Source organism: Channa argus, chromosome 7 (assembly GCF_033026475.1).
Source record: "Channa argus isolate prfri chromosome 7, Channa argus male v1.0, whole genome shotgun sequence".
Lineage (NCBI taxonomy): Eukaryota > Metazoa > Chordata > Actinopteri > Anabantiformes > Channidae > Channa > Channa argus.
This window is the reverse complement of record NC_090203.1, coordinates 14,511,019-14,525,704: the sequence shown is the minus strand read 5'-3', so window position 1 is coordinate 14,525,704 and position 14,686 is coordinate 14,511,019. Positions and strand designations below refer to the sequence as shown.

Genomic DNA, 14,686 nt, shown 5'->3' with positions numbered 1-14,686 from the left:
TTATGGGTCATTAGGTTTATTACACTATGATTAGCTTGACCAGTTTTAATTTATCGGATTGCTTGCAAATACAGTTACACAACAGAGAACATTTTGCCAAATTAGAATATCTGTCTGCTTATTTGTGGAGCATGTCTTTGGTTAACATTCTGAATGAAAATGAAGAACCGCTCCCTCAATTAAGCTATCAGTATCCTAGAATCAATGCACTATAATTGAAATCAGATAGACAGAATCAATGTCGAACATTTAGCAACCTGTACACAAATGAAATAATTTGGTTCTACTTGTGCTTAGTGCCACTCCTTGTCAATTAGGCTGAGGCCATTTGTCTGTCTATGTGTCACATTTCTAAACGATAGAAAGTTGCCAATGTTTTCTCACACAAGCTTCTAAAATTACATTACAGATGAAAAGCATGACCCTGGATTGAACTGATTATTACATATAAATAAAAAATACAGAATAATTACATCCAAAACACAGCATTGTAAAAGGCAATAATGCAGCAATTAAATTCTCAATAACATTGTTTATATTTGTTGGGAAGGAAAGGGGGCGGACCAACAAAGAAATCTAGTATTTGACAGAGGACGTACAAATGTGATTTGAATTAACTACAGTATACACCATTCTAATTCTGCTAAATGCTGGTAGGAAACCTTCAGTGGTTTGGGTAACACAGGCAAGCTTATTCTCATCTATGGTTTCAGTAGTATCATTACAAGATCGACTGACTTGAAACTGTGAACATACAACGTTTTCATTCAATGTAGCTGTACAAATTATACATGGGCTTTGCCTTCTCTGCACTTGTCAGAATGCAAGTAACCTGCAATTAGCTTGCATAATGATAAACAGAAATTCCAATTGTCAGACACATTTGCAAAAAAAAACAAAAACCCAAACCAAAAAGCTAAATAATTTTTCTTTAAATGAACAAATGCATGTGTAAACAATCAACATGACAAACAAAAAAACTTGCACCACTTCTAAAATAAATAAAATATTAACAAATTTTGGTATGGATTCTCTCTACTAGCGCAAATAGTTAACGAAAACATCCCACGACGTGACCTTACCAACCAAGATGGTCTGATTGAATTAAAGGTAAAAGAAATCAACCTGACATAGTAAGCATTTACCAATTAGTCAGAAAAAGGGGGCAACCCCTTTTTAACTTACCTATACAAGATACTATGTTGATCATAAATATGACAAACTACAATGAGTCATTCAGTGAAAATCTATTTATGAAGAGCGCAACTTAAATGTAGCATCTATGGAGTGCTATCATTTAATGCTGTACAATACGCCTTCCTGACCGCCATGCCCGGTAGCTGTTCGTTTTAAGGACTTACAGACGATGACTCTACACATTACTATAGCTGCAGCCTCTTTACACTTGGCTGTATGGTGCAGTTTAACGCACCTAAACTTTAAACTCATCTGCACTGATACACATCTGCCAAATGTGTAAATGAACAGGCTGCTACAGGAAGTGATAAGAAGGTCTGTCTGCTGGATGTGCTGAATTTTACTACTCCTATTGAGGTCTACTAGGGGAATGGTGTGTTACTGAAACGAAGATGGAATCTCAACATCTACCTTAAATACATTCAGAAAGAAGTTACTGTGTCGTTGTCTTGTGCTGGTTTTTACAACAGTCCGTTTTCAATCAGCCATGTATAGCACAATGTACTATTTTTATGTATTAATCCATTATATCGATGAAAATAATCATAGAAATGTCTACATCTAATAGTATGTTTTTCTTACTTATTTACAGTGTCCATTTTGAACTGTGACATTTCTGACTTTTTAAAAGCAATGACAGGAACGACACAAATAAATACAGCAGCATCATACACCGAGTTGTCATGCTTTCATTAAAACAATGGACTTCTGATTATTCAGTTTTACAGTCCGGCAGGGAGCAGTACAAATAAAATAAACTCATTCTATTACTAAACTAGCTAAACGGAATATTTGGTATGTTTTGCCAAATAATAATATTGAGAGCAGATCCTCACAGATCAAAAACATGATGTTTTTTGTACCACAAGCATAAGGTTCTGTATCGACTAGTGTGGTCTTTGTTGCCTTCTTTAAACTAAAGCCTTAATGTCACACACACAGATAAACACCTCCAATTGTGCACTTAATGTTTACACATCCTATTATTAGAGGTATAATCCAACGTTACAGTAGCTGATGAAGGTAAGGGCAGTTTTACAACTAGTTGGTAACGGCCCTTTTATCACTGAGTTGGTTGGACAGTTACACTGTAATTTGACTAGCCTGTCACTCACACTCATCTGCACAGATACTTTACATCTAACTGTGGTACAGTCTAAACAAAGACACTACTTAACACTACTGAAAAATAAATACTATAAAGCATTTTGCACCATTCAACTTCAGTTTCTAGAGAGGAGCAATAGGTCAAGTCATGCCACTGGAATGGTTTTTCTGTCTATGAGGTGATTTTTTTAGGATTATGAAATTCTGTGGCACTGCTAATGGAGAGAACAGAGTCTAACCCGGAAGAATATTAGATTACAGTAGGTGATGTGAGCTTGTATCATGTCATTATTCACATTCTGGTGATGATGATAGGTTGTTGTTGGTCATTTACAATGAGTTTTACGTGGTATCCCATACTTATTCAGTTACCTATATTTGCAACACATCATAAACCCTGGGCTATCCTGGAGAATTTGGGAGACCAGTGTAAGAAAGGGGGAGGGGTGGGGACAAAACAAGTGGTCAGGTTTGACTTGCTGGCATCCCCAGTACCTCAGTTCATCTGTTCAAAGAATTTGTAGGTGGGGTTTTCATAGCCATGATTTTGCATTTTGTTGAGCTGTCGTTCCTCTGGTGTCAGCATGGGGTCGACCTGCTGCGAGAAACACAAAGCTCAGATTATTACGCACTAAAGGTAAATTCACAAAAAAAGACCACACTGTTACCTGAGACGCAAATAAATTCTTTATCGAAAAAGAAATATTGCAGTGGTAATGGTGGAGTTGGATGGCAGCTGTGACCAGCAGGTTTAAATGGAAGTCGATTGAAGCTGGTAAAAGTTATTGCAGAAATTAATCTAAAAACTTATGGTTTTAAAAATCTTTAAGTAAGTTATAATGTTTGTGTATTCAGTGTTTTTCAGATGAACTTTCTGTGTAACACCATACGTGTGGCCCTTTCAGCTTAAGTCAAAGGCCCATCTGGAGTCATACCTCTACGATGCCATGACTGATAGTCCCATATGGCTTCCTGCGCACTAGGAGAAGGCTGATTACCATCACCATGGCAATGGCCACTGCCACCACCAGAAGCCCCACCATGGCGCCACGGTTAAACGTCTCCAAGGCATCAGGTTGCTATGGTGAGAAACACATGTGCAATATGTGAACACTTAACATTTTAGGCATGTATGGGAAAATAAAATAGGTATCGCTAAATTCATGCTTATTTCTTCAAACAATTAAATATCGATTTTTAACACTAGCGTTATGATGCTTGTAGTCACCCCTTACCAGTTCATCTCTCAGAATCTCAACGACAGGCTTGTTGACTACCTGCTTGAGGTCCACTGTGGTGTTGATCTAAGATGAGAATGTGTGCGTGCGATTAAATGAAATTATTTGGACACAGAAAACCTGAATATGAAAACATACTGTCCATATTTTGCATCTAAGCATACTGCCTACATAACTGGGATGGGATCTGCTTGAAAAACAACCACCCGTTTAGATTAGTTGAAATGATTATCGTCCTACCTCATATGTAGGGCCTCTCTCAGATGTACTATAATCATATCCATCATCTGCAGATGCTGAAGTTGGAGACAAACAGGACATAACATATTTAACCATCAGCAAAAAGTAAAAGTAATATTAAACAATTTATTGACACAAAATACTCACCTTTCTTATTAGATTGTGGTTCTTTTGAGACAAAAAGGGCAAAAGACAGCATAATTAACAACAGCAGCCTGTGACATGTAGCTCATCATCTTTGATGCCACTTATAAAATTAAAACAGACTTCAGGATGTTTACTTTGTGGGTGTCTGTGCTATGTGGATGCCTACCAATACGGGGAGGATAAGGCCTGTTCTGAAAGGCTCGCTCCTCTTCTTCTTCATCATCCTTCTCCTCCTCACTCTCAGCTGGCAGAAGCTCCTCAGTAGTGTGAGTCTCAGAGAAAGAGGTGGTCATGAGCTCGCTAATATCCCCTCGTTCTGCCTTGACCAGTTCCTCTACAGGTATTACATATCAAAAAAAAAAAAAAGTGAATCAATACTGATCTTTAAACCCAGTACAATGATGAGCAACTGTAGTTTCACTTACGGATATCGTTGTGCAGCTCCTCAGCCAAGGTAGGATCCTTGTAGAGCAGTGCAAGGCTCTGGTTCATTCTTTCCTCAATCACATGCAGATGTGTGTACACCTGCAAAATATAAACATTTATTCTGCTTAAGCTTGCTTTAATGCATTTCTGAAGCAAAGGGGTCACACTGTTTTGGATACACACCTGGAATTTCATCTGTTCGGCCTTTTGAGGGTCAACGGCCACAATATGCTGGTAATGCCTAAGTGTGTGTCTGCGGTCCTTCTGCTCCGCAGCCATGTAACGTTTCAGAGCCTGCAACACACGCTCCAGCTGGAGGTCAAAGTTGAAAAGAGGAAAGAGTTAGGAAGTGACAGACATTGAATTTAAGGTACTGTTTATTACAATGATATAACCTGTGGCAGATCTGTGACTGTTGGCAGATTCAGATGTAATTTGTGTGTATTTTCTGCCTTTTTATATGATAGACTCACATGAGGGGGGTCAGACTGTACGGCAGTAAGGTAGTTCTCCAGGGCCACACGGCGGTTGTTGTTAAGAATGGCCTCAACTCTGGCAAGATGGGTCTCCACGAGTCTCTGCCTCTCACCAGCAACCTGCTCCTCCAGAGTCTGTAGCACAGACTGGAAGTGCTGGGAGTGAAAAGACAAGGAGGTACATTGGAGGCTGAGTAAAGCAAATGTAAATTTAGTCTCTTAAACTGGAACATTTACAGAGGAGAGCTATCAACTGATGTTGATTGAGCAGGTTGACAACATCAATTTACCTCATTGAGGGCCTGTCGGTCTGACTTTGGCAGATTTTTTGACTGGTTGTCTGCCTCTGCCCATTCCTTCATGATCTGTCCAAGGGTAAGAACCAAAATTGGTTTATTATTGTAAAAGTATCACATTTACTAGTCAGCAGTAGAGCCTGTGTAAACTAGATACACACATAGGTATGCAGTGTGCTTTGGGTACACACCTGTAGAGCTGGAGAAGATAATAGGGTTATACCTCAAATCTCCTAGCATCAATACAACCCACTCCGCCTGTTAATCAAGCTGGTACCATAGGCAGAGTCGCCAATGTTCTTCAAAGTTTGGTTTTGAAAACATTTGCCGTTAAGCAAAAGTACAACATTTAAAAACAAGCTCTTTTTGTTTTCTTGCCATTAGTTAGATAAGAAGATCACTACCACATCATGTATGTCGGTTAAGCTACAGATGGCTTATCTTGCATAAATGTCAGAAACTATTTAAAAGTAACAAAATCCATCAACCAGCACCTGTATAACATAAAATGTTATAGCTTGTGTGTTTAACCAACATTATTTAGCCTCTTATTTAATGGACACTTATTAGACAAAGTGGTATCCATCTTCTCATCAAACTCAAAGCACAAAAGCTTATTGTCCAAAGAATGTAAATGTGATAACAAAGCCAAAGCAAGTATGAGGAATGTTATGTGTACAAAAATAAACCTATTAGACATTAATGTCTTATTTACTAAATAATAGTTTTCCTTTTAAGATTTAAAAGCTGGTTTTGGAAGTACATTATACACAACTGTATACATTTGTGGGGCACGTTGAACTGAATTCGAATTCAGCTGAATTCGATTGCTTGATGGTAATGATGAAAACATTGTATTTGTGGTGTACAATACCACAGACAAAAGCCAAATCGAAAATCTTGACAATGTATATCAGCACTCTTGAGATTGTGAGTTCAGATATATGCCCAACCCACAAACATGCAAACATAGTCAGATGTTCAGTCTGATAAGCTTCCATCTGCAACCACTGCAAATTGCAATAATAGTTTAGCAATAACTTCAACATCGGTCAATAAAAGGTTATAATTCCAGAGTCTTATGCTGCATTTAACAGCATTTGTGGTAGTTTTTCTTTTTCCTTTATTTGCCTGAATGCAGTTGAAACCTGTACCGGTCATTTTGATAATTAGATTATGGGCTGAGAGTAATGGATCAGTGAGTCTTATGCCAGATTAATTAATCACCTGCAAGAAGTCTGACATGGCAGCCAAAAAAGCTATTAGCCTGTTCTTAGCCCCGTGAAATTCACCTCATTAATGCGCTTCATCCTGCGCTCTTCTAGGTCTGTTTTGGCACGCAGGAAGTTTGCATGCTCAGTGTCATCCACTGGCTTTTCAAAGTAAACATCAACTCCGTCTGTGGGCCGAGATGTAGTCACTAGATGGAAAAGACAGAAAAGAGAGTCATTCAAACCATAGCCCTGCTCAAACACTGCAGCTAGAGAAATAGGGACATGTTTTATAGTATTTATATTTGAATTAGGGGATAACGCCTATCTTAAAAACAGAAAAAAGAAAATATATGAAAAGGCAGAAGGATTCAATAATGCTTTCAACATCGCAACATACCAAACTTTCACCACTCTTCACAAAAGTATCAACGGGCTCTACCACTGTACCACCCCAAGTTCAATCATTCTAAAGTTCATGTGCACATTGGTCAAGGTCACTTTACTGTCAACGTTGCCTCTCTAACTGAACTTCTGATTTTTAAAGGGGGAACTGTGCATCTTTTGTCATGAACATGCTCTTTTATAAAGCCAGTTAGAAACACTGTTTCTGTTTTTTCATTTATCATGCCCCATGATCTGCCAATTACAAACCCAGTTACAGAATGCCAAGGGCAGACACCTTGTCGTTCAGTTTATGGGTAGCTGACTCTACTTTATTATGACGTCTTTTGAGAATATGAGAATCTGGGACCTCTGCCACACTGAATATTGGAACTTGGCAGAGTCTTACTCCCCCAGTGCAAATGTTGAAAATCCTAATTTAATAATGAAAAAACTGTAGACAGCTAATATAGTGTAATAATCTTTAGGGCCTGATGACTGACACATGTATGTTGTCCTTGAAAAAAGCGAACGCAAACGGCTAAACTGTGTGTAAAATTCACAGAGGACATGTGACCACTTGAATGTGTAGTGATCAGTCAGCCTACTGTATCAGATAAAAGCTTTGCTGCTTTAAAAGCCCCACTTGCTTAACTATTATTACACTGCTTCTGTGGTAAAATAAACCTGCTCACCTGCAAATACAGCACTGTAACAAGCTCGGACAGAGGGTTCTTAGGGGTGTTAACAAGCCGGCGCTGCATGCACTACGGTTTGTCATCACAAGGGATCCAAAGGGCAGACGGGGAACTGCCAGGGTCCTGACACAAATTGGGAAAGGCCCTATCACATACCAGTGAGCAATTTTAGAGTGCTGCATCTGCAGGAACAGATTATTATTGCATTATCATTATCATTATCATTGCTTTATTACTCGGGCGATTTCCCGCTGTGTGTTACATGTGTGAAAGGCCAGAGGACAGAGGCTGAATTCTCCTAACTGTGGAGCGTATGTGAAACAGGCTTTTCCTACAACAGGAACAACAGACCAAACACTCACAGGTTTCTCCCTTCAGAGGTGCTGAGGTTGTGGGTTTCTGGTTTTTTTCATAGTAGAAGGAGTCCAGATAGTCTGATGTCTGATAAGGACCTGAGTCAATAGGGTAGTCATACTCCTCTGGATCTTTCACAGCTATTGCCTCTTCTTCGTCCTCTTCTCCTTCCTCCTCATCAGCTTCTTCTTCTGCCTCTTCCTCTTCCTCTTCTTCCACCACTTCATCATCCTCCTCTTCCATATCAGCCTCATCCACATCAGTTTCAGGAGAGGGGCTTGGGGTGGGGGCTGTCACTTTGGTGCTAAGAAAAAAAAAGGAACATTCAAGTCATTGCTTCAAAGCCTCAAACATCTGTGTGTGGTCAAGCTGAATGGATTGACGTCTTACACTGATTTTTTTCCACTGGTCTGGGATGTGAATGTCTGAGTACCAGCAGGAACATCCCTGTCCTCTCCCTCCCCTTTGCCGCTGGAACTTCCTCGGCCTGGGCAGCATACATACTCGACTCCCCGGTACTGATCTCCACATGGCAACAGCATCCCATAGCTATGAAGCTCCAGATTGTCTGCAGTGCATTCCTGAGAAGGAGACAACCAGATCCACAAAATAAAAAAATAAAAATGAATAAAAAACACAATGTGAGGTTAAAATTATTATTTCTTAAGTTAAAAGTGGCACAAAACATAAATAACTATACATGGGTCTGAGTTTGCTCGTTTGGAATATAAAGTGATGACAGGTGGTGATATGTGGGACAGTTACACCCCTGCCACCTTTCTTGCTGATGTAGTGATGTATGACGTTACTACAGAAATCAGCACTATGCATACCTGTTAATTCCAGTCTGCTATTGCTGTTAAGGCCTGCTGCACATGACATTTTAAATCTGAACTAGAACATGTACCAGTGGAAAATCACATACAAACCCCCCCTAAGGATTTAATGTGGCTGTGTTTAGTCAAAGTCAAAGTATTTACTGTACTATTTATTTAAACATTAATCAACTGCCATTTTATGCCATTCTCACCTCCTTAGCAATGTTGTGCCAGTACACATGACTCTCACAAATATCCATCTGCTCGTGGTGAAGGAAACGACATCGGTCGGGCACCAGAAGGGCCTCACTCACGTACTCGCCCTCTGCAGAAAGTGAGCAAGAAAAGATGATGTCAGTGTAAGGTGAAACTGATGGGGAGGTCGGGAGTGTTTAAAAATCAAAGTGGATTTATCTTGAGCTCATTGCTGTGTCTGAACATGAAACTTGAATATGCTTTAATAAGGATATAAAAAGTATATGAATAAATATGTTATCTGGACAAACTGCAGCTACAGCAACAAGTCAAGCACATAAAGTGAAAATGTAAAGCACTTCAATAATTGTAAGACATTTATTTTAGAGTAGAGATCATAAGCGCACATGAAGTGTAAAGAGTTTGAAGTCTTTATTTTATATTTATTAAAAATCTGTTGTTCATACAGCAATATTAAAGCCGCTGTACTACAAGCTGTAAATGAAAGCGTTTACTCATACAAAGGCCACACAGTAGAATACGGAGAAGCTAGGGCCTCCGTACAGTGCTCTGACTCCAGAGTGACTCACTGCTCATTACTCATTCATTCGCTCACTCACTCACTCATCTGTTGTGAGCCTTTCGATCCCCCCAGTGGTGTGTGGTGTGTATTAAACTGCACATCCTGAATAAGTAACACCATTAGAGGCTAGCTGTGGCACTGGGAGAGAACGTAATGTGGGTATAAGGTAAAGCTCTGGATGTTACTGAAATAAAATCTAAAAATGCTCAATTCGCTGAATTGAACATTATTTGCGCATGTTTGAACTTGCTTGGCAACAAAATTGATATTTTATGCAATGTATGACATATTTAAATATCTGCTTACTTTTGCTATTTCAAATGAATCACTTTAAACACAATACAATCAAACAGTATTACAAAAATCTTTTACTCCTATTACCCTTTATACCATCTCATAATATTCAAATTAATGGTATGATTTGAAATTATTTTAATGGCTTAGTTGCTGACTGTTAGATAAGGTGTTAGATAAGAAGATTGATCACTAAACAAACCAATAAAAATAAAGCATGTTTACACTTGATTTATTAATTTTCTAACATCTTCCAATAAGTTAGTTATTTCTTAAAATGTTGAACTTAAGTAGTCAACAATGCATTTTTCATGTGTATTCTTGTGAAAATTTGATGGAAGTGAGGTGTGTTGTTCTTACCTAGACAGCGGTAGGGCAGGACTATGAAGGGATGTGTCTGGCAGTGGCCCCAACCTTTCTTACACCAGGAAGGGATGGTGACAGGTCTTTTTGACTCCTCTATATGGGAGATTGGAAGCGCTGGGTACATCTGGATGTACAGGTACATGCAGAGGATGACACACATAAAAGGATGGGTGGAATAGAGATTGTACAGTAGTAGAAGGACAATAGGAAATGGGGGAAGAAGTGGTAATAGAAAACGTTTGGGGATTGGTTGGGAGGGATAGAATAAATGTAGCAGGGGAGAATGAGGGGGAAAAGTTGTGCAACATGCTGCTACTTCTATTAGGCAGTGTAAGGCCTTTGCCTAAGCCACATTAGACCTGGCTTACTAAATCACTTTTACAAACTTTCATGTTTTTCAATTTTTCCAATTTCAATTTAATTTTAAATCTCAGCCATAATTTAAAGCACAAACTCATACGGAGGTTGAATAGCAGGGAAATGTAGCTGGCTCAGAAATTGGGCTAATGTGCTTTCTTTAAAAATGTCAAGCAGAAAGGAAGGCTTTTTTGTAAAAGCCATCACAGCAACATAATTTGCTTGCTAATCGCATTACAGTCAATTCAGGCTTATGGGTGCTCTTCTATGTAGCTGCGTTGTCTTTTTTGGCCTCCAGATGGCGCCTGATTTCCTTTTACTTCTGCACTTCAAATAGATATTGCTAAGGGATGAGTATGTGGAGAATATATGTATAATTGTGTAATTGTAGGTGTTAAGTATAGCAACAGGAGGATATTTGGATGGTGGGACAAGTGAAATATCGAAATATTCCAACAGAGCACCATCTCTTCACTATATATAAATAAATATATAGATTTGATAGGATAGGTGTAAGACAATACCAGCTGCTGTTAGAAGTATTGATCCAGACTGGTGTTTATTACTAGTATTAAAGTTTATCTAATTTCCCTTTTCAAGGACCAGGACCATACCTCCTGACAGTAGGACAGGATTTCACTGGGCTCTTTGAAGCAGCCCTGGCGGCCCTGAGGATCCGGCTCCCACTGGCCAGTCTGTAGATTCATGTGCAGGAGCTGACGGCCACAAAACATGGCAATCTGTGGCTCTGCCGCCTGGGGGCCTGGCCCGTTCACATCAGTCATTGCCAAAGCCTAGAGTGCAGAGGAAGAGGTGGGGAGAGGAGAGAGAGGTGAAGAGAAGTCAATACAAACACAGTCTCAGGTAATATTGTGTTTGAAGCTGATCCAGGGTGAGTAGACCACAGAAAATTCCTAAATGCACTCAGGTACTATACAACATTAGAATAAATTGTAAGCCAGGATGTAAGACCAAGAGTAAGTGAAAGATTGAAGCACAGAAGGGAGAATGTTGAGGGAAGGGGAAGCTAATGCACAACAGAATTGAGAGCACACTGCAACCAAACCTAAAAATCACAGAAGACTTCCGGTTGAAATAATCCTGAATTGATTGACAAGAAGATACAATAAAAAAGCCTGACCTATCAACTCGAGGCCTATGCTCAATGTTTGCTGACAGTGCTGACAGTACTGAGAGAGGAAGGTGTATAGCAAAAATATCTAAGAGTATTTAAAAGGATGTCCCCTTTCTCCCACTCCCTTTGTCTTCTCCAGCCGCCTTTTAGGACATTGTTATTGATTGTGGGATAGGTTGCCTCTGCCTTGGAGGGGCCCAGGGGACACCACGCAGAGGAACAAACAGCAGCTAGGGCTGGGAGTCAGGTGTTAATACAAGCTCATTGACCCATCTGCCACTTTAGTACTTTAACACACACCGCATGGAAACAGAGGAGGTATACAAAAGAGGAGAGGTTAGGGTTTCTAAACACAGCACAAACAAAGTCTTTACTCGTCTTAGAAGACAAAACTTTTTTCTCAAAAACATGCCAGAAGTGAAGCAAGCCCTCAAGCATCACGAGAAACTGCAAAAGTAATCATGTTCCACTGGATGTCTGAGTCATCTCTGTTTCAAAAATGAGTTGTTTACCAAAGACATGCACACAGAACGGTGCATCGAGAAGCGTAAGTACAAGATGTGGGCCTCTTAGTGCATCATTTGACAGTAACAGTCACGGCTGAGAATTTGCAATAATATTTACTGAAACTCCTCAAAAAGGCATCCCGCACTCTGCAGCCTATGTACAGCTCATATCCTTTCATCTGCACTGACAGACTGAGAGAGACCTACTGACGACAGACAAGACGAGCGACGCACAGCCAATTAGAAGGAAGTTGCCCAAAGGGAAGAGACAGGGAAGAAAAAAATACGGGAGAGTGACGCTTGATCAAAAGAAAGCCCTGCTTTGGCCAACTGGAGCTCAAGTGTTTGAAGTCCTAATTAAAATTCATACCAAATTAAATAAATATATAAAGCATTTTTAGTAAATGTACAATAAATTTAATTATCCCTGAGCAGTCTGTGCATTATAATTAAACTAAGAGGAGTCTGAGTTTTTGCATGTCTTAACAGAATTCTTACAAATTACTAATCTATTTTTTAGTACTGCTGACCATTTCTAAAGCACAGCAGAAGTTTTAAGATAGACCATAAATGCATGTTTTATATCTTAAAGGACACTATTAACCATTAAATCTTTCATTGTGTGAATGTCATTTAGTACAATAACAATTAGCAGAGCTGTCATTTTTCCGTCAACATAATCTTTTTTCTACCAATTTCAGACTCATGGGCTTTAAACACCATACAGAGTTTTACATATTTTCTAAAGGCATTATTATGTATAATAGCTTTAATTTCTCTGCTTTAAATGCTAAACATGTTTTGAATGCTACAAAATGACTCTTTCCTTGCATTACTGCTCTCTAAAACATTGGTGTTTTGCAGGCCATTATACAATTTTGGCACTTACTGTCCACTGTGATGGATTACCCATCTCAAACAAGCTCCAAGTCTGTGCAGGTTAATATTCACCCAACAGTTAAATAGTTGGAAACAAGGGCTGATAAGATGGCATGGAAAACCTTTTCAACCCACTGCTTTGGAAAAGTGCTGATTGGCAGTTTGCAATGAATTCACAAAAAACTTTTACTTCTAGCCTTACGGCATGAAATGGTACAGTCTCCCAAAAAACGGATTTAGTTATTGCAGATGCTGAATTGGATGTTTTTGGTGGTTATATGTACTGTTGGATGAGCACAGGAAAACACTACTGTAAAGGTCTGTCTAGTGTATCTGCTGAGCTAATGTCTAAATAGACATATCTCTTTGACTCGGGGAAGGTCAGTGCTTCAAAAAAAAAAAAAGAAATGAAAAAATACTTCCGGATATTTGAGAAGATAACCTGGCAGCTCCCCCTGGTCTGGCTCTCTCATTCTGCCCGCTCTTCACTACTGCACTTGCAGAAAATCAATGCTGAGCGACTGCAACTGTATCACCACATTGCCCCAATCAATAGCAGTCCATCAGAAGCCTGAGGCCCTGACCTCCTGCACGGCAAGCCAACACACCAGTCTGATCTGGGATCAGATTGGCTCTCCCGCTTGTGTTAACCCTTAATAAAAAACATTGCTTTAAGATTTACATTATTTTGGTCTGTTTCTCTGTGTCAGCACAAACTGTCCTGCCTGTTTTTGACTGACTTTGGACTAAAATCACCCCTTGCCTACCAGACACCCACAGTGCTGGCATCACATAAACATCAGGGGCTGACATCAAATAGATCCACTCTTGTGCTGTGTAAATGCCACATTTGTAGGCGTTTCATTGTACAGTGCCACTGTATTCCCAACAATAATAGGAACTGTCATCATGTGCGTCAATCCTTTATATTTCTTACCCAAAAATGGTGAGAGTGCCTCCAGGAAGCTCAGCCTGCTGGATAGAAATGTATTTTGTGGTATTTGACGTTTTTTATTTACAGTATTTGTGATGTGAATTTGTCAGTTTGCAGACTTCTTTTTGGTAAAAATAAACTTCAACTTGGGAAATCAGTTGATAGAATACCAGGGGTTGTGGGAAACATCTGGTAAGATGGTGCTTGGACCCAGGCATGGCAGCTACGGCTCAAGTCTGATTTATTATTTATTGTACTTGCTTCTAGAACATAAAAGTTTAATTTACTCTGTTTGATGGCATTTAGTTATACAGAACCTTAAGCAAATAAAAATATAGTACATCTAAACATATTTGTCAAATTATGCTCAAGTAATCAAATAACTGCACTATTTTGTATCGAATATTCTTAAGCCCTAAATAAAATATCACAGATATTTCTCCAAACTAACTTTAATCCAAAACTGGACATATCTGCCTAAGTAAGTAGTTTGCAGGGTTCTCTTAACAACAGGACAGGGACCTGAAGAGGATCTGGAAAGGGATAATATTGTTTAAGTGGTAAACTGGTTCTTTATCTAAGCATAAGTGTACATGATGACGTTTGTCATGTCCAGGAAGGTTTTATATTTGAGTGGACAAGCAAGCAGGGAATGTAATCTGAAGCTATGTATGTAATTTACAATAAATAGTCAGAATGCTTTTTTTTTTTTTTTTTTTTTAGCAAACTGGCTTTATGTCATTAAACCCAGGTAGGCCTAACAAACTGTTTGCTTCTTATTACTTTAACCCATCCTGGGGGCTTGGCTCATGGACTGGCCTGCAGGGGGAAAACATCAGTGCAGA

At 39.2% G+C, this 14,686-nt stretch overlaps 1 protein-coding gene across 3 annotated transcripts in view; it reads right to left on the bottom strand.

Moving 5' to 3' along the window:
* Positions 1 to 14,686, bottom strand: part of aplp1 (amyloid beta (A4) precursor-like protein 1) — a 30,235-nt gene continuing 15,549 nt past the window's right edge. The window contains exons 2-17 of one of the 3 annotated variants that reach the window (XM_067510300.1): positions 11,002 to 11,181; positions 10,025 to 10,154; positions 8,805 to 8,917; positions 8,165 to 8,355; positions 7,783 to 8,078; positions 6,420 to 6,547; positions 5,122 to 5,196; positions 4,829 to 4,987; positions 4,539 to 4,667; positions 4,355 to 4,454; positions 4,096 to 4,263; positions 3,930 to 3,950; positions 3,783 to 3,838; positions 3,540 to 3,608; positions 3,240 to 3,383; positions 1 to 2,902 (exon numbers count right to left, since the gene is read on the bottom strand). In XM_067510300.1, the coding sequence (XP_067366401.1) occupies positions 2,801 to 2,902; positions 3,240 to 3,383; positions 3,540 to 3,608; positions 3,783 to 3,838; positions 3,930 to 3,950; positions 4,096 to 4,263; positions 4,355 to 4,454; positions 4,539 to 4,667; positions 4,829 to 4,987; positions 5,122 to 5,196; positions 6,420 to 6,547; positions 7,783 to 8,078; positions 8,165 to 8,355; positions 8,805 to 8,917; positions 10,025 to 10,154; positions 11,002 to 11,181 (2,061 nt within the window). In that variant the 3' untranslated portion in view covers positions 1 to 2,800. The remainder of the gene's footprint in view (positions 2,903 to 3,239; positions 3,384 to 3,539; positions 3,609 to 3,782; positions 3,839 to 3,929; positions 3,951 to 4,095; positions 4,264 to 4,354; positions 4,455 to 4,538; positions 4,668 to 4,828; positions 4,988 to 5,121; positions 5,197 to 6,419; positions 6,548 to 7,782; positions 8,079 to 8,164; positions 8,356 to 8,804; positions 8,918 to 10,024; positions 10,155 to 11,001; positions 11,182 to 14,686) is intronic. The other 2 variants (XM_067510301.1, XM_067510302.1) reach the window with 2 other exon arrangements.